At 40.2% G+C, this 21,502-nt stretch overlaps 1 protein-coding gene across 3 annotated transcripts; it reads right to left on the reverse strand.

Moving 5' to 3' along the window:
* On the reverse strand, positions 1-20,697 carry LOC105058165 (sucrose transport protein SUT2-like). 3 transcript variants are annotated; one of them, XM_010941002.4, is made up of 5 exons: positions 20,063-20,697; positions 8,564-9,309; positions 8,413-8,476; positions 8,289-8,332; positions 1-296 (listed from the first exon to the last, which is right to left on the reverse strand). In XM_010941002.4, exons 1-5 carry the CDS (start codon positions 20,550-20,552, stop codon positions 138-140), a joined length of 1,503 nt encoding a protein of 500 aa, XP_010939304.1. In that variant the 5' UTR covers positions 20,553-20,697; the 3' UTR covers positions 1-137. The 3 variants fall into 3 exon arrangements, with proteins under 3 accessions (XP_010939304.1, XP_073105538.1, XP_073105539.1); XM_073249437.1 differs by having other exon boundaries at positions 1-303; XM_073249438.1 differs by lacking the exon at positions 1-296 and adding an exon at positions 303-529.
* Positions 20,698-21,502: the final 805 nt, after the last annotated feature.

Here is a 21,502-nt window from a genome sequence, read left to right on the forward strand (position 1 = left end):
TGACAGAAAGGAAACAAATAAGCAGCTTTATTTAACAAATGACATATAAAATTACATCTTTTCCCATGCGAAATGGCTATCAAACAGCAGTATAGATTCCAAAAAAAATAAATGATAAAAAGAATACAATAATACACTTATCTGCGACTCTTTGTCCTTCCAATATAGGATGGGGGAAGACCAACAATTGCCACAATTCCGCTGGCAAAAGCTGCAACTGCTGCTACAGCAAAGGCCGGTGAATTGCTGCCTCCAAATAATTGATCCCATGGTCCACTTCCCAGAGAAACCAGCACCTGATGTCTCCCAGGTCCCAACAGCAACAGTTAAAAGCAGGTAGCACTGAATTAATAAGCATGGCAGCTGAAGACTAGCTTCATTTTTCACCTCTATATCAAAAAGCTCTTGTATTCACATGCAGATGATGTGAAAATACTTTGAGAGGTCAGACAGATTTTGACAATTACCAAATAAATTGGTTGCAGAGTCAAAAGTTCAGCTGAGTGTGCCACCAACTCTAAAATCCAGCCTATTTTCGAATTTGTTCAGTTGTAAATATGTCATTTTGTTAAACTTAATAAGGCTTGATAATTAAAGTATGAATCTTGCAGCTTATGCTTAGCAAGGTTTATGCAGTTCATGCAATATGGCTAGGAGTTCTTTGATACTGGAACTATAGTAGCATTTCTTGTCTATGGAACCACTCATTCAAGTTATTCTTCAGATTTTGAAAGCCAATAACTTGGCACATTATTCATAGGTTTATTAAGGTAAATAAATAGAAGTATATCATCCTAAATTAGAAAGACAAACTGATGAAAAAAAATTTTTAAAAAAATTATGTTGGAACCCTGATTTAATTACAAAATGAACAACACAGCAAGAAAGGCAAAAATCTTTCTGATAATTTCAGCAAGTGTGATTTTTTAAAAAGATTAATAAATTATAAAGATGTGTTGAAAAATCCACAAAGCAAAGCCCAAAAAGTAAATTGGGAAAAAGTGGAAGAAATTTAACCCTAAAACAACAGAGAATGTGATTATCAGTCATATATACTTCCATTTGTCAAACCTAACTTGCATGGAAGTCTCAATAAATTTCCTAACATATTCACATTCTGAGTTAATATATTATAATCGATTTACAATAAAATTTTGCTCCCATCATTATTAGTTTGAGTTATGATGACACAACAGTGTACCTAGAGAACTGAAATATTTTAAAGTGCATCAGAGCACTTTATTCCAATAGACTGGCACTGGGTTGACATATTGATATATGTTGTAGAAAAGAAAGAACCTGATTCTTAACTAAGTTTATGGACCCTATACTGATCCTTCGAAACATATGCTCATGAAAATGAACGTGTCACCTCATTACTCTGTTGTTAATGCATCCATGACTTGCCACTCTCGAAGGCTTCACTGGAAGACAAACTTGCAAGTGTCATTCTTGACAAAGATAAAATGTATAAAGACTCTTAATCTTGTTTGAACCCAAGAAAATCTCAACTCTCCATGATCATGAATTACATGAGGCAGGTTACATAAGGATAATGATAGGATTTTTCAGATCCGACCAGATTACCAAGGGATTGATTGTAGAATATTTAAATCATAGCAAATGAGAGATAGAAGACTGGAAAGAATGCAATTAGCTTGGACGGCAGACAGGACTAGTATACTCAGGGAGTTATGGCATTGGTTACCAGAGGAAGACAGGAATTGGGCATGAGCACATTAAAAGCAATAGTGAAGAGAGATTACATCAGTCTTCCAAAGTTTCAGAGGGAAGTGAACATGAGTTCAGAGAGAGGGTTTATACTTTGCCTATTTACCTAAATATGCACTTTTAGTGATTCTACCATAGTTTGCTTAATAATAAAAAAAAAATGTCATTTTGGGTGCCCAAAGAATTAGCTGACAGTATGTCAAAGCTCCCTCTTTTTACTATGTGATGCGTGTATTATCATGTAATATAATCCAAACTTGTCAAGTTAGGTCTGTTTGGGTTGTGTGTGGCTGGTCCAGGATTCACTTGAAGTTCTATACATGGCAAACCAACATTTGCTCCAATGGGAAAAATTCATTTATTCAACTAGTTTACCTTTTAAGTTAGCGCACTATCCAATGGGCTCAAATGACATATTGACATCCCTATTTTGCAAACTCAATAGGACAACCAATTCTAGGTAACCAAAACCAAGATACCTACAAATCTCGAGGTAAGACACATTGATTTCACCAAAAAAAAAAACTATTGTTCCACTTCAACTTCCCCATCTGAAATTTTGTATGGCAGTGTAAGTCTTCCAAGACTGGCACATATGTGGAAAGCAACTAATGCAGAATAAAATTTGACTCTAGATTCTTCTTGAAGCTTAATAACCTTTAGATAGATAATTTTTAAATTAGCTTTTAATCTTGTTTTAAGTGTTATTAGTGTACAACAGTCCTACTTTAAGTATATGTTAGCCAGAAAAAGTCCAGAAAATCTTTCAAATCCAAATTTTTTGGTTATCTTAGGTGTCTTCGTATATAGGGTTAAGCGGGAATCCTGAATTTTGCATTCTTAGAAAAGGTTTTGGGTGCCTATATAGAGATTGGTACTTTCTTTCCAAGAGTCCTAGTTTACTTGTAGAAGTCATGAAGAGTCTATGAAATGACTTATTGGTGTTGGTCAAAAAATCATCATACACAATTTTGGGAAAGAAAAGATTTGTTTACACTCCACCACCCCCCAAACGAGAAAAAAAAAAATCTCTCTTCTATTATCTTTGATTTCTCCTAAGCTTCTAAACCTCACTTTACTTTTGTTTTCTACACCAATATAAAATCTGTGATCGGAATTTCTATTATAAGGCTACTACAGACCACCACCAATTGACAAACCTCCTTTAGAAACTTGTTCTTTGCATCCATACCTCATCCAGAAATCTTAACAAGAAATTTCAGGCCATTTTGAATTTTGTAATTGCAAAAATCAATTTTTCTTCCCTTTTTTTTAATAGCAGAACAGCAAGGTCATTTCCTGATCCAAATTCTTCCCAGTTTTCATTTCTTGCTTTCCCCCCTTCTATCATGTTATCAAACAAGAAACTGAGTTTTGAAATTAATGCTCTCTATTGGCATAAATACGAGTAGATCTTTTAATAGTTACATATTAAATTGACATTTATCAACAATGATTTGATGTTGAGCAATGTTACATCACAAGCAATGTGGCAACTTTAGGTGTTAAAAAGCTTCTTGAGACTGAAATAGGGATCAAGAATCATGAATTGAAGAAATTAAAGAACCACTACATGAAGAGCTTGCATCAAAGCTTTTCCATGTGAAGATAATATAACCAAAGGTCCATTATGCAAACAATCTCCAATTGAATATATATTAGTTGAGAACCTTGCATGAAGGTTCCATTTACTTGCCCGCAATTAGGCAGGTTGCAATCCCAGTTGCTGCAATTGGAATTACAAGCAGCTAATGTAGTTTTTTGGTTGCCTGCAATTCAATTGCAACTTGCAATCACAATTGCAAAAAAAGGTCCCAAAGTTGCATTTGGTATTGCAATTAAAAAATGATTGCAGTACCAACTGCAACTTAAGTTGCAAATCCTATCTCACCCTCTTAGGATTACTTAAACTGCAATTTAATGATATATAACATTAATGTTAACATTAACATTATCATAATTACATACAAAATACAAATTTATCATTATAATAGTGCATATTATTATTTTAATAGCAAAAAATGCTTTCATGATATATTACTATAATGATTATTGTTGTAATACTATAATAACCATCTAATAATATTACTATTTTATTGTAATGATAATATTAATAACATTATTATTACATTATAATGATTCTTATTATAATCATTATAATTGTTTTGGAGGCTCCATTTAAATTTAATGTTACATGTACACGTGACGGACTTATAAATAACAACCATTATAATGGTAGAATGGTCTTTATTTCATGTTTTCATTATTTTTCATAATAGAATAACACTTTTAAATTCAAATGTTATTCATATTATGAATTCCCATTTTATACCATCAACACCACAAAGTGATTTTTACTAAATTTGTCACCTGTTCCTATTTTTTACCATAAATGGTGGTAACCAGTTCATACCATAAATATCTTTCATTTCCATGAGAATGACCATTCATCCCATTTAAGAGTGGAATGACAATTCCTCCATTTAAGGAATGGTAATTCTTAATAAATCATGATTGCATTCCTTGTTACACAAGCCAAACATCAACGTGGGGCCAAAACTGGATTTCTATTTCATGGTAGGTTCACATTCCAGGAAGCAAATGTAGCATAAGGATCAAAGCAAAATCCAAAATGGCAAGGTGCTAAGATTTGCACTGAAGGGTCTAGAATGAAAGGGAAAGACTCGTGCAGCATTGATGAGGCAAGGAAAGAGGATTTGAAAAAGTTAGCAGGCTCGCTACAAGTAACCTTTGATGGGAATGAACTGGAGATGAGGATCCTTAAAATCATCAAAAATATGATGACATCTCTTAATGATTATAATTACATAATAATGTACCTTTTCCTTGTTATTTCCTTTTCCATATTCTATATAATGGGAATCTAAAAATGTCTGAAGCTTCCTAGCACATTAATGAAGTGGGTGTCAGCAGCAGGAATATTAAGCTACACAATAATGCAATGGGAATTTTGCAGAAAAATTAACTTTAGTTTCACCTACAAACATAGATCAATTTCATTCTTTTATTTTTTTTTTTTTTTTTGCAGAAATTATTCATTTTGGATTTCAGTGGAGTATCATAGCCATATTCTGAAATGAACACATATTTAGCTTATAAATATACACTAATAGTTGAAGCACAAAGATCAGTAATGGATGCATAAATAATATCAATCCACATGCATACAATGTTCTCATATTATTCATGAAGATAGGGGTATATGGCCTAAAAAATCCAAAATTGAAAGTTACTGCAAAAAGATAAATAAATGAAACAGTGTGACCCAATAGAAAATTGAAAAAAGAGTAAATTTATCCTTGCAAACTTTTGCAATACTATGAGATGTCGGAGAATATGTTTGTAACGACCCAGGAAAAAAAAAAAAAAAAAAAAAAAAAAAACAGAGGAATCGGGAGGAAGAAGACTCCCGTTGAGAGTCTTCTTCCCACCGTGAAAAGGAGTGGGGAATCCGAGTAAAAATCGGATTCCTCCTCTATAAAATCCCCTTTCTCCTTCCTTTAGGTTTTTATCACGGGATTTTGAGAGATTGAGGGATTTTTTTTCAAAAGGATCTGCGGGTTCTTAGATGGAAAAGAAAAAAAGATTGCCGGAGTTCTTCTCGGCTGTCGGAGCTCGAGGTGAGCCCCTCCCCTTCTTCCTCTCCCTCTTTCCTTTCTCCTCTGGCCCAAAGCCTTGCCGCCGGCCACCGTCTTCGCCGGAAAATCCATGAACAAGAAATCCCCTATTTTCTGATCTCTTTTTGATTCTCGTCGGCCGAACCTTGCCACCGGCCGTTCATTGCCCATCGCCGTCGTTGCCGGATCTCCGATCAAGCCGCCGGAGCCCGATCCACCAAGCGGGGGGGAGGGAGGACCTCACGGTCTTCCCCTGTTTCAGCCAAGGGTGGCCGCGGGAAGAAAAGAAGAAAGGAAGAAGAAGAAGAAAAGAAAAAGAAAAGAAAAAGGAAAAAGAAAAAGAAAAGAAAAGAAAAAGAGAAAAATAAAAATAAAAATAAAATAAAATAAAATAAAAAGAAGAAGAAGGAGAGAATTTTTCTCTCTCTCCTTTCTCTCTCCTTTTTCTCTCTTTTTTCTCTCTCCTCTCTCTATCTTCTCTCTCTATATTTTCTCTCTCTAGACTTTTCTCTCTCTTTACGGATTTTGTCTCTCTAGGATCTTTTCTTTCTCTCTGATTGCATCATGAATCCTAGAATAAACTTGAAGATGAAAATAAGATGATCTGAGGTTGCTCCGAAATTCGTGCAGTAGATCTGATCCCAGTCCGATTTTATTCAAAATTGTAACACTTGATTCATATTGAGTCACCCTGATAGGACCTCTGATGATCTCGATCATGAGTGCCTCATCTGAAGGATACGAAGATTTCTCTCTCCACTTTCTCTCTCTACTTTCTCTCTCTAGAATTTTCTCTCTCTTCATGAATTTTCTCTCTCTAGAAGTCTTATGGATCAATGGAGGATCCAGATACTTAGGTAAATCCTAATTTTGGTTAATCCTAAGAGAGATTCTAGATTTGTGTTATCAGATCGATTATCGGTAATTTTCTCCATATATGTGATTTTTATATTGATCAGGGTTATGAAGAGATGATTGTCTGCATATGATATCGAGTGGAATATCTTGTTAGAAAAATTCATAAATCAAAGAAGAATATTGATTTTTGTGCTTGGATCAGTCACCGGTAAAGGTAAGAATCTCTGTACATGATCACTATTATATATATGCTATTTTACTGTTGGTTTTGCATTATTGGTTTTGCATTATCGGATTTGAGATCGATGAATTTATTATATCTGAGATACTGTTATTTGATTTTGAGCATGAGTATGTTATGTCAATATATATGTATCAGAGATTTATAGCATGATTATATGGATATGACATATCTGAGTTGATCATAATGCAAGTCGGAATTGATTTGATGAAATCAATACATAATGATTAAATGAAAAGAAAGAAATATATGGTATGGACTAGCCTTGTCATGTGGAACAGCCGGCCAGGAGCTTATGCCTGGGACAGCCCGCCAGGAGCTTATGCCTGGGACAGCCCCCACTGGCTTACAGGTGGATCAGCCGGCCAGGAGCTCATGCCTGGGACAGCCCGCCAGGAGCTTATGCCTGGGACAGCCTCTCACGGGCTTTGGTACGTGGGACAGCCGGCCAGGAGCTCATCCTGGGACAGTCTTGAAAGACTTTTTAAAGTGGATTCGATCCGGATGATGACTGAGGTATAGACTTGGATAGTCCAGAGCCAGAAGGAAACTGTTAAAAATCATGTGATTGTGAAAGAAGAAATGAAAGATAAGACATGAAAAAATTATTGAACAAAAGTGTTTTACCTGTTAATATATGATGATGCATCTATTTTGACAAGACAGAAAATTTATGAATGTTTGCATTATGCTGGACATTGAACATGAGATTTTATATTTTATTGCTTATCCTTATTTTCAGACTATATTACTATATCAGTGTGATATGAAAATTCTTACTGGGCTGTAAAGCTCATACCCCTTCATCTTTCTTTTCTTTTCAGAGATACAGGATGTTCATGATTGGCTATGGTTTAGATTTATGGGCGAGCAGATGGATAGATAAAGTGTTATAGTACCTGATCAGAGAACTGAAGAAATTTAATTTGTACCTATACAAGATTTTATGAATTATTGTTGAAATTAATTGTTATAGATGTTAAGGTTGTAATGATTTATTTTGGCCTTGCATATTCTTTAGGGCTTGCTCTAAGGAGTGTGCGGCCATCACGTATCCGACCCGGGTATTGGGTTCGGGGCGTGACAATGTTTATTCTAAATTATCCCCTTGTTTTATAGGTTTCACTTTGATGTGAGACTTGCTTTTACTTTTCAGAATATATATATATACATACATACATACACACATACGTCTGTGTATATATATATATATATATATATATAGATATAGACACACGTACGTGTGCATGTATGTGTGTGTGTGTCTATATATACACACACACATACAAACATAATTATTTTCTTTGCTTTAGTCTCTTGAATGGTCAGTAGAATTACTTGTAAGTTCTAAGTAAGCACATGAGCATAGCTTACATATTATTCCGCTCAACGGAATTCTTTAGGGCATGCTTGGTATTGCTTAAAGAAAGTACTTTCTGACTTTTAAAGAAAAAAAGCGCTTCTTAAAAAATGTGTTTGGTAACATTATTTGAAAAGTGCTTTTACAGGAAGCAGTCAGAAAAGTTGCTTTTAGAGAACCTACAAAACCAAGCTTCTGGCCTCTTCACTTTTTATAAAACAGATACCATTATTTGGTTCTTTTGTTACTTTTAAGTTCTTTAGATCTTTCTTTAAATCTAGCAGCATTATTCAGCACTTGAATTACCCAATGCAGGATGATAGCATGCTTCTTTCCACCAAAACAATAATTCAAGAAATATAAAAATTTCTCATAGAATATTCGACTACTTCTCCTATGACAAGGAAAAAGATACTATTCAAACACAAATTTAGGAATATTATAGTAAGAGAATCTCTACCTGAGGAATCACAATTGCAAGATTTAGAATGCCCATTGCTAATCCTACAATTTAATTGTCAGTTAGCACATAAAAAACAAGGGCAACAAAATACAAAAGACTTAGAAGAAATTGAGCATCTAACCTTGGCCAAGCCTTAAAGGCTCAATTCGAGTAGAAATCATTGCATAAGGAATACTATAAGTAACCTGTAAAAATGAGAACTACTTTATAAAGTAACATGCAAAAATGACTTGACAAATTAATGAAAATGTATGTTGAAGCCATTTACTCACTGCCAGAGGTGCCCCAAGTACTGCAAAAGCAATTAGTGCAGCAACAACAACGCCATCTGGAGGAAGTCCACTGCTAGGGTAATCCACATTTTTCACAATCGAAGATATTATGAGCATTGTAACAAAGCAGAAAGACATAAGAATATTTGAGATTCCCCAAACAAGTCCAGCTCCCAACTTCCGGCACAGTTTTTCCATCACAACTGAAGTAAAACCGAGAACAACAGAATTCAACGTCAGACCAAAAGCCCCCATTCTAACTCCAGTTTGATAATGTTGCCCTTCATTTGGGTTGCCTCGATAGATCTCTCGACCCATCCAATCAGTGTCAAAGAGAATAAATGGAAACCATCCTATCCAAGTAAGTGCGGTAACAATCAGAACCATCCAAACAGGCAATGTTAGGAATCTAAAGGATCCAATCAATTCCCAGAGGAAAGCCTCTTGGACGTGGTTTAGCTGCTCTACTGTTCCTTCAGCAGAGTATGGAACCCCACTGCTAGAATTTAGAGGAACTTCTTGGACTGATGATATACTGATATAAGTAGTGATGATAAGAAGAACAATGTCAAGAAGAAAAGCAGACTTGAGGTTGGCACAATTGATGCTGCAAGCTGAGGTGACAGTAAAGCGAAAGATGGTAAACCAGCCACTATAAGACCCAGTAGCAAAGCCTAATATATTTCCCAAGGCCATGAAGAGTGAAAAGTAAGCATTAGCTATCCGAGTCCTCCTGTGATCCTTCCCTGAAATAACAGAAAGAGAGGCATCTATTAGGTAACCAACATGTAGAGTAGCCAATCAACATCTGAGTGTGCTGGTTTGGGTCATGTGACCAGCCCGACCAGATAATAGACATGTCATTTGCTTGACTTAACTTATCCTGCTGAATTATGAGCAAGTCAGCTGAAGTCTTTTGTTCAAGTCTCTTAAAATATCCACAGACATAAACTTAAGGAGACAACTTTCTGAAGAAAAAGCAAAAAAAGGGAAAAGAGAGAAATTATTTGCCTTCTATTACAACCTCCAGAAACCTCTATCCTGATTAAAATTCCTAAAATCCAAAAGTGACTCAGAAGTGCTGTAAAATAAAAGGGCATGCTTGGTCAGTAGGATTACATTTTATTGAGAAAACTTTGTCTTGCCAAGGGCTGTCAAACAAGTAAGCAGTTCTGAGTAGCTTGTGTTCAACTAGAAATTCAACCCAAACTCAGCTAGATTAATTAATAATTGAGTCAAGCTAGAAAGGCTTGACCTGCTTGAACTCTACTCTATTACGCTTAAAATAGGAACAAACTATAACTACTACATATTACAATAGCCACTAGATATAAAGAAGAATTATTTTTATACCAAAATTACTGAAGACTTGTATAATTTACATGCAAAAGAATGTATTCCAACTTTAATATTGAGAATTTGAGATAATAGTGGAAATTAGCTCAAGGTGTATATACAAACTCCTTGAGGGACCTCTTGCTCTCACTAGATCTCTTAAAACAATTGTTCATGAGCAGCTCTCCTCTAGATTGAATTAAATATGCTGGATCAAACTCAGCATAATTACAGAATGAACCAAGCTTAAGCTCGGCCTGGCTGGCTGATCTTGGCTAGCTTGTAATTTTACTCTTTATGTATAAGACCAACCAATGGAAGACAAACACAGACCAGCTTAACATACTAAGGCATAAAAATTAGCGTATCTAATACTGATAAAACCATAAGATTTTAGAAGTTAAAATCTGATGGTAAAAACATGAAAATCTAGATTTAACTATAAAGGCCAACATTCCGGAGAAAAAGTTGATAGGAGTTAGAATGGGGAAAGCTTCAAAAGGAAATAACTTGCCGAGTCAACAGGTTATAACTACAAAAAAAGGTGTTCTGCCATAAGTAATGTGGCACGGCACTTGAATAGATGCTGGCAAACTCAACAGTCTAAAAGCATGTAATTAGATAATTACTAAGGCCTTCAGAATAGCAACCCAAAAGCCACTCAAACAACAACTTATTCGAGTTAGGAAAAATTGTTTTAAGTTAGTGCTAGGACTGAGTTATCTGGATCTCAGCAAATCAATCAAAAATGCTTCACGGGAACATTAACGGGACATGAATGATAAGACCTAGCATAACTAGCACTCCTATGATCCTACCACTCTCATGTATTTAAAATGTTATTTCCTAGAGGTCTAGCCGATGCCATGCCAGCTATTCATGGATCTAACTAGTAGTAACATACCACTTTGAGTTCATGTGGCGAATATTTGCCTCTCTAACCTTGGAGCCACCGGACATACTTCACCTCGGATATTGACGAACTGAAGACAGGTCATGAAATAATATATGCCCATTTATGTATGAACTACGATCTTGGCATCGGTTGCGTCCACTTGACCATGAATGCACAATTCAAGCAATTTTAACTACAGAGTAACGTGGATATCCATTATTGTGCAGTTATTGCATTATAGAGATCATTGCTGGGTGATTAACACATATTCCGCCTATCTACCAATCACCGACCTTCCCTTTTAAATAGGAGGAACCAGAGGATCTTCGGGTAAGTCTTTGTCCACAACATTCCTTCACTAAAGCTCTCTCTTCCATTATTCCCTGAAATTCAACTAATTTAAGTGTCGGAGGATCCCCCACTGGAAAATCTCCAGCAAGTGGACTTGATTTTCAGATCAGCCCTATTTCAAAATAGTCTGGATGGCCACATCTCTGAGCGCCTCTGCCTCACCACCCCTTTCTGCGTTCCTTCGGAAGGTGTCCGACCTCTTCAGCATCTCATACTTCTACTGACTGCAGTCAACCTCAGATTATAGCGATAACATGTGTAATTTTTGAGGTCCATTTCCATTAAAGATAAAATGTGTTAACTTCCATAAATCCTAAGTTACAATTTTCCATTCTAGAAAGGTCAAAATGTTAGTCATGATTCCTATTTCAGTTTATAATAACAGCCTAAGATGCAGTATTTCCCATTTCAATTTCCATATTTTTATAGGTCTAAGAATTTTGCAGGCTATGAATGGTATTGCTTACAAGCCATTTATCCAAAGAATCAAGTTAACAGCCTGAGATATTACACATTTCATATCAGTTTTCTTATTATCAAGGTCTACAGGTTTTCAAGTTTACAATTAGTATTGCTTACAGGTCACCTAAGCAAGTAATTGCAGTAATAAACTAAGCAGTTGCATTCCCCATTTCAATTTTTCTAGTTTTCTGTAGGTCTAGGAGTTTAGGAGTTCACAGATTACAATACTTATGGACCATCTATGCAAGCTAGTAACGTAGTAGTCTAGGCCTGTAGAGTCCTCCCTTGATCCACTCAAAGTGAACTAAAGTCCCTTCTCTCTCCCCCCCCCCTCCCTTCTTCTCTATCTCACTCATATATTCTACGTGTTATAGGAGGATACTGCTTGACCTCGACCTTCTCTCTTCAGACCACATTGAGCACCCACTTCGATTCCCCTGAAATGAAGACTGGATGGCTACAAGGTAATTGACCCATCTCCTTGGTCTTAAGCCAATGACCAGGTTGGCCTCATGCCAACCCCATGGTCGGATTTGAGCCAACGACTCAGATGAACCTGAGGCGTTAGACCATTTCGAGGGATAACATGGGCTAACGGGAATTCCCTTAAATCTCAGGTGATTACAAGGGAATGTGGCACGTAAGTAAATACCACTTACTACCCACTACCCATGATCACGTCATGGGACTTAATTCTTCATGACGATTACCAATTAATAAGGTAACGTACTTTCCCCTTTTCTCTATAAAAGGGGGCACAAACGACCCTCTGATAAGCTCCCTGAAACTCTGAAACACCAGAAACTCCCACTCACTCGCTCTCTCCCTCTCACTGCTCCCAAAGCTCGGCTAACTTAAGATTCGAAAGATCCTCCACCGGAGAAATTCCGACGATTGGACTTTCTTTTCAGGATCTGGAAGCTGTCAACCATCCTCGGATCTTCGCCAACCACCGAGCTCTAGATCAGACTTGTGCCGACCACAACCATTTTCGTCTCGTATCGAAGCCTTACAGCAATAGATTGGTGCTAGAGAGAGGATTTCGTGACTTAACAATAGAGCAAAAAAATCATAGTGAAGACCAGAGTGTACAACAACTCCATTGCCTCCCATCGACAGTCATCTTGGCATAGTCTGGGTGGTGCCACACGAGCATCTGCTCTAGAGGGATCTGCACAACCACCCGCAATGGCGAACCCGCAACGATTCGATGACCTGATCTACTAGGTCTAGGCTTGGACCAATACCGTGCAGTAACTTCAACAGACCACCAAACAGCAGCAGGTGGCAGCCCCTAAGAAAATATTCATCAAACAGCTCCCTCTCGGCACAACCATCAAATCCACCATCGAAGTTCGAAGGTGGCATCCCAGGGCCCACATCATTCTGCCCCTACCGCACGGCGATCACCATCCCATCAAGGCTCAAGAAAGGAGAAGCGATGTTAGCACTCCCTAATTTCCTCCGGTGGTGACTCGACCCCAGGCTACTCTCTACGTCCCAGAAAATCTCATCGAGAGGAGGATCTTGAGCAAAAAATCTGAGAGATTGAGCGCTGTCTGGGCGAAGTGCAAGCAGGGAGCCAGAGGAATGACGATGGCTTCAAATCTAACTCGCAACCCTCCTTTTCTTGCACTATTCTACAAGAACCGATTTTGGATTGGTTCAAGATGCCGCAAAAAAAGCCGTATGATGACTCTTCGGATCTCCTTGATCACTTGGAGGGCTATAAAACCCTCATGATGCTTCAGGGCACTTCGGACGTCCTCCTCTGTCTCACCTTCCCAGCCATCCTTAAGAAGACGACACGAGTATGGTACTCCAGACTTCAACCAGAGTCCATTTATTTATTTATGCAGCTCAGAAGCCTATTTATTGCCCACTTCGGCAATAATCGAGCCCAAACAAAAAACTCCGACAATCTCTTCTCGATTCAGTAGGAAGAGGGTGAATCTCTACGCGATTGCATGATGCATTTTAACGCAGCTATGTTAGAAGTACGCAATTTTGATGAATTGGTGACAATGTTAGTGCTCAAGCAAGGGTTTCGAAATGAGTGCCTCATCTTCTTCCTCGACAAAACATTCTCAAAGAATTACGTCGATCTACTAGTGCAGGCTTAGAAGTATGCACAGGTAGGAGAGGCCCGAACTGTATGCAAGCAAGCTAAGGGAGGAAGAACTCCCAACAAAAAGTGGGTATGGGAGGATCAATGCATGATCCAAGCTGAAGGAGAATCCTCCCAACCAGCAAAAAATCTTTGACCAAGAAGTCCACCTCAATGATATAACAACTATGCACTTCTGACCGCCCCCCGAGCCCAAATCTTGATGGACATCGAAGATCAGGTGTATCTCCATCAACCTCCACTGATAAAGCCTCCATCCACAAAAAGAAATAGAAGAAAGTATTGCTGCTTCCATCGAGATTACGGCCATGACACCGACTGCCTCCAATTGAAAGATGAAATGGAAGCACTGATTCAGAGAGGTTACCTCGAGAAATATGTTCGTGGGCCCGAAGAGCATGTAGATAAGGAACCACCTCGACACCATCCCAACGAGGAAAACAACAACAACCAACCAATCACTAGTGTCATCTATATGATCTCGGACTTCGTCAGCAGCAGGCGGCAAAAGATCGAGCTGAGGGCTCGAAGAGACAGTGGACCAGGGAGGCGGTTTCTTTTTTTGATGATGATATCCAAGGAGTTCAAACTCATGATGATGCTATCGTCGTATCAAGACAATAGCTAATTATGATGTAATTTTAGTAGATAATAGAAGCTCGATCGACAAATTATCTTATGATGTGTTTTGACAAATGAGATTGCAAACTAATTGACTAAAAAAAGTCAATACCTCATTGGTCGGATTCTCTGAAAATTCCGTAGCGGTTGAAAAGATTACTCTGCCAGTAACTACTGGAGTAGAGCCTCGACAAAAGATCGTTCAGCTCACTTTCCTTATCGTCCACATGCCTTCGACTTATAATGCAATTCTCAGACGATCTGGGCTAAATGCACTCGGAGCAATTGTTTCCACATATCATCCGCTCGTCAAATTCCCAACCCACAATGAGGATAGAGAAATCCGAGAAGACCAAATGCTCGGCCGGTAATGTTTCCTCACAACCAACAAAGGAAAACAACCAATAGAGACTACCGATTGAAGATCATAAAGATGAGTAGGAAGAATCTCGAGAACAGTCGAGCAACTGTCACAGTCTCCTTCAGAGAAGATCTGAATTGAATAATTCGAATCGGCTCTCAGCTGACACCTTACAACAAGGATCAGCTAATGGTGTTTCTATAGGCTAACAAAGACATCTTCGCCTAGTCGGCATCCGACATGCCAGGTATCCCTTCTGACATAATTATCCACAGATTAAATATGAACCTAGAGCACCAACCAATGAGGCAAAAAAAAAAAGAGAAGCTTCGTCTTAGAGCGACAACAAGCAATGAGGAAGAAATGGACAAACTCCCAATGGCGGGATTCATCCGAGAAGCCTATTATCTGAAATGGCTTGCCAACGTTGTCATGGCGAAGAAAGCCAATGACAAGTAAAGGATTTGCGTCGACTATACCAATTTCAAAAAGACATCCAAAGGACAGCTTTCCTCAAATGAAGATCAATCAACTCATGGATGCCACCTCGGGACATCAACCGCTAAGCTTCATGGATGCCTTCTCGGGATACAACCAAATTCGGATGGCTCTTGAGAATGAGGAGAAGACGTTTATAACCGATAGAAATTTGTATTGCTACAAAATGATGCCTTTTAGGTTAAAGAATACATGAGCCAAATATCAATGCCTCATCAACAAGGTATTCAAGCGTCAGATCAGACACAGCATGAAAGTCTACATCGATGATATGCTAGTGAAGAGTGTTGAGGCCGATCAATATATAGCCAACTTAGAAGAACCTTTTGGCAAGTTGAAGCAGCACTAAATGAAACTCAATCTGAATAAATATATCTTCGAGTCATCTCGAAAAAATTTCTGAGATTCATGATGACTCAGCGAGGGATAAAAGCCATCCCAGAGAAGATTCAAGCACTGCTAGACATGAAGCACCCAAGCACCAAAACAGATATACAACACTTGATGGGTCGGGTGGTGGCTCTTAGCCGATTTATTTCACGATTGGCTAAGAAATACCTCTCATTCTTCAAGGTTCTGAGACAAATGAAGACTTTTGAGCAGTCAGACGAATGCCAAAGTGCTTTTGAAGAGCTCAAAGAATACCTCAGGTCCCCTCGGCTCCTCTCCAAACCGATGGAAGGTGAGGAATTACTGATGTGCTTGTCCGTCTCACCCAATACTACTAGTTCGGTCTAGGTCCAAAAAGATGCAGGTACTCAGAAGTCAATCTATTATACAAGTAAACTTCTCCAAGTCATAGAAATCAGATACTCTAGAGCCGAGAAGATGATTTATGTGCTCATTACATCCGCACGATGGCTCCGACTTTCAAGCTCATTCAGTGGTCGTCCTAACTGATCAACCTTTAAGGACGATTTTCCAAAGGCAAGACACTTCCTAGCATATGGCGAAATGGGCAATTGAGCTTGGAGAATTTGATGTTAGCTTTCATCCTCGACCTGTAATGAAAGCCCAAACCTTGGCTGACTTCCCCATAGAATGTATTATTTCTGACGAGAAAACATCTTCGATACAACTCGAGAAAAATGAAGAAGTGCCATGATGGGTTCTACACATCGACAGAGCCTCAAACTCACAAGGATGTAGAGTTAGGCTTATTCTGGCTAGCCTAAAAAGAGCTACGACAGAATATGCTCTCCAATTCAACTTCAAAGCTTCTAACAACAAAGCCGAATAGGAGGCCCTGATTGTCAAGCTTCGCCTTGCTAAAAAACTTGGGATAAAGGATCTCAAGGTTTTCACCAACTCGCAACTTGTTGTAAGGCCAAGTCTGAGAAGAATATGAAGCCCGAGATTCAACAATGGCTCAATATCTACAGAAGCTCAAAGAGATATCCACAATTTTTCAAACTTTAAAAGTTCAACAGATACCAAGGTCGAAGAACATCCAAGCTGATGCTTTGTCTCACCTCGCCACCTCAGAATTGCCTGACCATAATAAAATAATCTTCATCGAGCATCTACAAAGACGTATCGAAAACCTACAGTATTATAGGTCGAATATGAGCCAAGCTGGATGGACCTTATCATCAACTATTTGATCAAGGGTGATCTACCAGCCGACGCCATTGAGGCTCGTAAGGTCAAACACCAAGCTCCATGGCATGTCCACTTGGAAGGAAGGCTTTACAAGAAGTCATTCTTGCTAGCCCTGCTCCATTGCCTACGCCCATCTAAGGTGGATTATGCTCTTCAGAAGGTCCATGAGGGAATTTGCAACAACTACTTGGGGGGTGATCCCTAGCCTACAAAATCATCCGACAAGGATATTATTGACCAACCCTACAACAAGATGCAACCAAACTTATAAAAAAATATGAACAGTACCAAAGATATGCCCACATTCAACAAAGGCCAGTTGCTTACCTTACACCGATCACAACATCCTGACCTTTTGCTATGTGGAGAATTGAAATCCTCGGACATTTTTTTCTCTGCAAGTGGCCGATCAAAAAAAAATTCTTGATCATCATGATTGATTATTTCACCAAGTGGATCGAAGCCAAGCCCTTGGTGCAGATTACCGAAGGAAAAATTCAAGATTTTGTTTGAAATTTGATCATTTGTCAATTCGAACTCCCACAAGCAATCATCATCGACAATGAACATCAATTCGACAATCCAAAGTTCAAGAATTTCTGCTCGGAACTCCATATGGATCACAGGCTCACCATGGTTGGCCATCCACAATCTAATGGGAAAGTCGAGGTGATCAATCGTACGATCTTGCAAGGACTAAAGACCAAACTCAGTCAGGCAAAGGGATTATGGACTGAGGAGCTCTGCAATATTTTTTGGGCATACTAAATGACACCTCAGACACCAACCGGAGAAACATCCTTCGACCTCGCCTTTAGGGCCGAAGCGGTTATTCCCATCAAAATCGAAATACCGTCGATCATGGTGGAATACTACAATGAGCAAAAAAATTTTAATCAGCTTTGGATGAACCTGGATCTGCTGAAAGAAATAAGAGAGCAAGCTTGGATCAAGATGGCTTCATATCAACAACGAATAGCCTGCTACTACAATATTTAAGTCAAAGCAAAGATGTTCCAACCCGACGATCTCATCCTTCGATGAGCCGAAGTGTCCAAATCCACAGAATGGGATAAATTAGCCCTAAATTAGGAAGGATCCTATAGGATTAACGAGATCATTAAATCCGAGGCTTATAAAATTGAAAACCTTGATGACTTTCACCCTTAACCTCACTACTGGAAGACATTAAAGAAGCAAAAAAAAAAAGAAATACTACGAAAAAGAAGACCGAACAAGAAAAAAGCAAAAAGGATGACCAAAGCACAAAAAGACAAGAAAAGAAAGAGGGGGGGCCAACCAGGGAAAGAGCTTAAAAAAATAAGAGGGTTACCAGAGGTGGAGAAGGTGAAGGTGCTAACAACGACAGGAATCCCTCCGACGGACCTAGCGGCAGAGTGGTGGTAGAAAAGCTCGACTGGCAAAAGAATGAAAAAGAAGAATGGGAGGCCCGTTCATACCATAGCTCAACGGTTCGAATCAGAGCCTCTAATCATCTAATGTCGCCACATGGGACATATCAGAGCCGCCCAATCATGTAACTCTTCATCGCACCTCCTCCAGATCTGGCCACATAGATCGATCCACGAGAGATGCAGTCAGACCTATCAATGTTTGATATAAGGCAAGTCATGATAGATCCAAATGCAATAACCAAATCCCACCTTTTTCAGATTATTATGCTGCTCTATCTCGAGCCGCCCATCCCTCATAATTATGGTAGGGTTCGCAAAGCAATGCATAAATGCAACTCCAAGATCTTCTCTGCCAAATGCTTCGAGTTTAGCAACCTAAACTTTTAGGACATACCAATCTGAACACACAAGTTGAACGACCCATCAGACGAAGGCCGAAGTCTTGTCCCGATAACTACTACTTCATCCGAAGCAATCACTCCAAACTTGAAGGTGGGGGGTAAGTGTTATGGGAGGATACCACCTGATCTTGACCTTCTCTCTTTGGACCACCGCCGAGCACCCACTTCAGTTCTCCTGAAATGAAGACTGGATGGCTACAGAGTAATTGACCCATCTCCTTAGTCTTAAGCCGATGACTTGGTCAACGTCATGCCGACCCCATCATCGGATTTGAGCCAACGACTCATAGATGAACCTGAGACATTAGACCATTTCGAGGGATAACGTGGGCTAACGGAAACTCCCTCAAATCTCGGACGGTTACAAGAAAACGTGGCACGTAAGTAAATACCACTTATTGGCCACTATCCATGATCACATCGTGGGGCTTAATTCTCTATGATGGTTACCGATTGATAAGATAACGTACTTTCCCCCTTTATCTATAAAAAGGGATGCAAAGGACCCTTTAGTAAGCTCTCTAAAACTCTAAAAAATCAAAAACTCCTCCTTACTCGCTCGCTCGCTCTCACTATTCCCAAAGCTCCAACTAGCTTAAGCATCGAAGGATCCTCCATCGAAAAAATTCTGATGACTGTCAACCATCATTGGATCTCTGCCTATCATGGAGCTCCAGACCGGACTTGCGCCAACCACAGCCACTTTCGCCTTGTACTGGAGCCTTGCAGCAACACTACTGATTGCACATTATAAAGGCATTGAGTCCTACCAAATTAAGCCAGTTGAACCGAAATAGTTTGAATCACCTTCTAGTGTGATCGGCCCCATCGTGACCCTGGCCAGAATTCAATGATCCTCATGAATCATGCTGTTTCCCAGCTACGAAACGTACACAACAACACAATTGGACATTCTCTACCTGGTGCAATATTTCCATTCCGAGAGAACTTAAACCGTGGACACCAAATCATCGATACAATCCCAAGAATCATATATGTATGGACAATGAATTAAGACTACAGCAGAAAAAAATTCCGATCAACAGCATCAGACCCGTGCCAAAATATATTCATACCCCTGAAAAATGGAAAATGAAACAACTTTCATGCTACTGACACTCGTTTCCTCCATCACAATTAGCATATATTGCCTTCAACGGAAAGCGACACATACGATTAGCAGTCTAGCAATCCCCGGGAATGGCATTCAAGTAATTTTACCCAAATTTCAATGTCATTAACGCAGCCATCAAAGGATAGGGAAAGTCCGTTGCTTTCCCGATTCCTGAGCCCACATAACTTTCGGCTTCCTCTACCGTACTAAATCGCAAAACAGGACAAACCCCAGCTCCGCTGCGTCGCAACGAAATCAAGAAGGAAGAGAGAGAGAGAGAGAGAGAGAGAGAGAGAGAGAGAGAGAGAGAGCGGACCTGCGAGGTCGGCGAGGAGGGCGCGGCAGGGGCCCTGGGTGGCGTTGTTTCCGACATCGAGGAGCCAGAACCCCAGGAGGTAGACGACGATGGCCCGGGGTCGGCGGGGCCCAGCGGAGGGGTCACCGAGGAGGCGGCCGAGGTCGGCGGAGTTACCGACCAGTAGGACGGCGATGACGATGGTGGCTGCGCCGGCCGCGATGAAGGGGCGGCGGCGGCCGAAGGGGCTCGTGGAGCGGTCGCTCAGGTGACCGACGAGTGGCTGGATGATGAGCCCCGAGAGCGGCCCGCACAGCCACACCAGGCTCGCCCATGCATGAGGGATCCCCAGCTCCTGGACGTACGGCGTCAGCAGCGACAGCTGGAGGGCCCAACCGAACTGGATCCCGCACGCCACCGAAGCCACCCGGAGGAGCCGCCGCAGCGGAAAACTTGGCGGCGGCGCCATCGCCTGCGCCGCCCCGCTCCTATGCCTCTCGGGCACCGTCATCTCTTTCCTCCCTCCCCTCTCTCTCTCAGTCGCGTCGCCACGGGGTTTGGAGTCGAAGGCAGGGGGCGCTCTTATGGAGTTAAACGAATTTTTCGAAAATAATAATAATCGGATGGGGATCGGGTGCTCCGCCTCAAAACAGCGCTGCCGTCGATCCGGCGAATCGTATGTCGAGGAGGGAAAGAGAGCGGTGCACAAGTTGACGTTATCGCATCAGGCTCACATGGAGTGAGCGGAACCGTGAAGGGAACGGAAGTGGGTTGCGAATATGTCGGGTTTTTAAACAAAGGCTCAGGTACCACTGAGTTTGGATTTTTTTTTTTTTTTTTTTTTTTGGTAAAGTACTGAGTTTGGATTTAATGGCTTCGGGTTTGTTACAGCGCGGTCGGCGGCATGGGCGCGGAGCTGGCGCCGTTGTTGAGATAGCCTGCGGAGCAGCGTAAAAAACGGTATATCGAAGATTGATCGGACGGTCGTCATAAGATGGGACAAGTCGATGGTGATGGCTTGAGTTGTGCCTGTGGGAAAGTGGGCAAGGGTTGGGGACCGAAAGAAGCGGCAGGGTGCCGGTGGGCCGATCGGGTAACGGCACAAGGGTCGACTTATGGTGGATTGTGAGAAGGATTACGTGGGCAAAGGACAATGGACGCCTCCACTGTTTTATTTTTTTTATATATAAATAGACGGTTGGACACCCTCATTATCTGCGGTCGGTTTTGTTCAAGGAAAAAAAGAGAAAAACGACGCCGGCTCTGGATGGATGGTGTGGCACGGGCTCAAGTAAGGCTCATGCGCGTATGGTCAGCCGGCCATGTGGGATAAGAGAGAGCTCTGTCCCCTGAGGGTGTTAAACGACGGATAGCACGAATACATCTTTCATGATGAACCCAAGAGTTTCCATCACTGTATATCACGTCAAGTTGACCAATATATGGAAGGTATTTTTCTGA

This window comes from Elaeis guineensis, chromosome 15, assembly GCF_000442705.2.
Source record: "Elaeis guineensis isolate ETL-2024a chromosome 15, EG11, whole genome shotgun sequence".
In the NCBI taxonomy this organism is placed as follows: Eukaryota; Viridiplantae; Streptophyta; class Magnoliopsida; order Arecales; family Arecaceae; genus Elaeis; species Elaeis guineensis.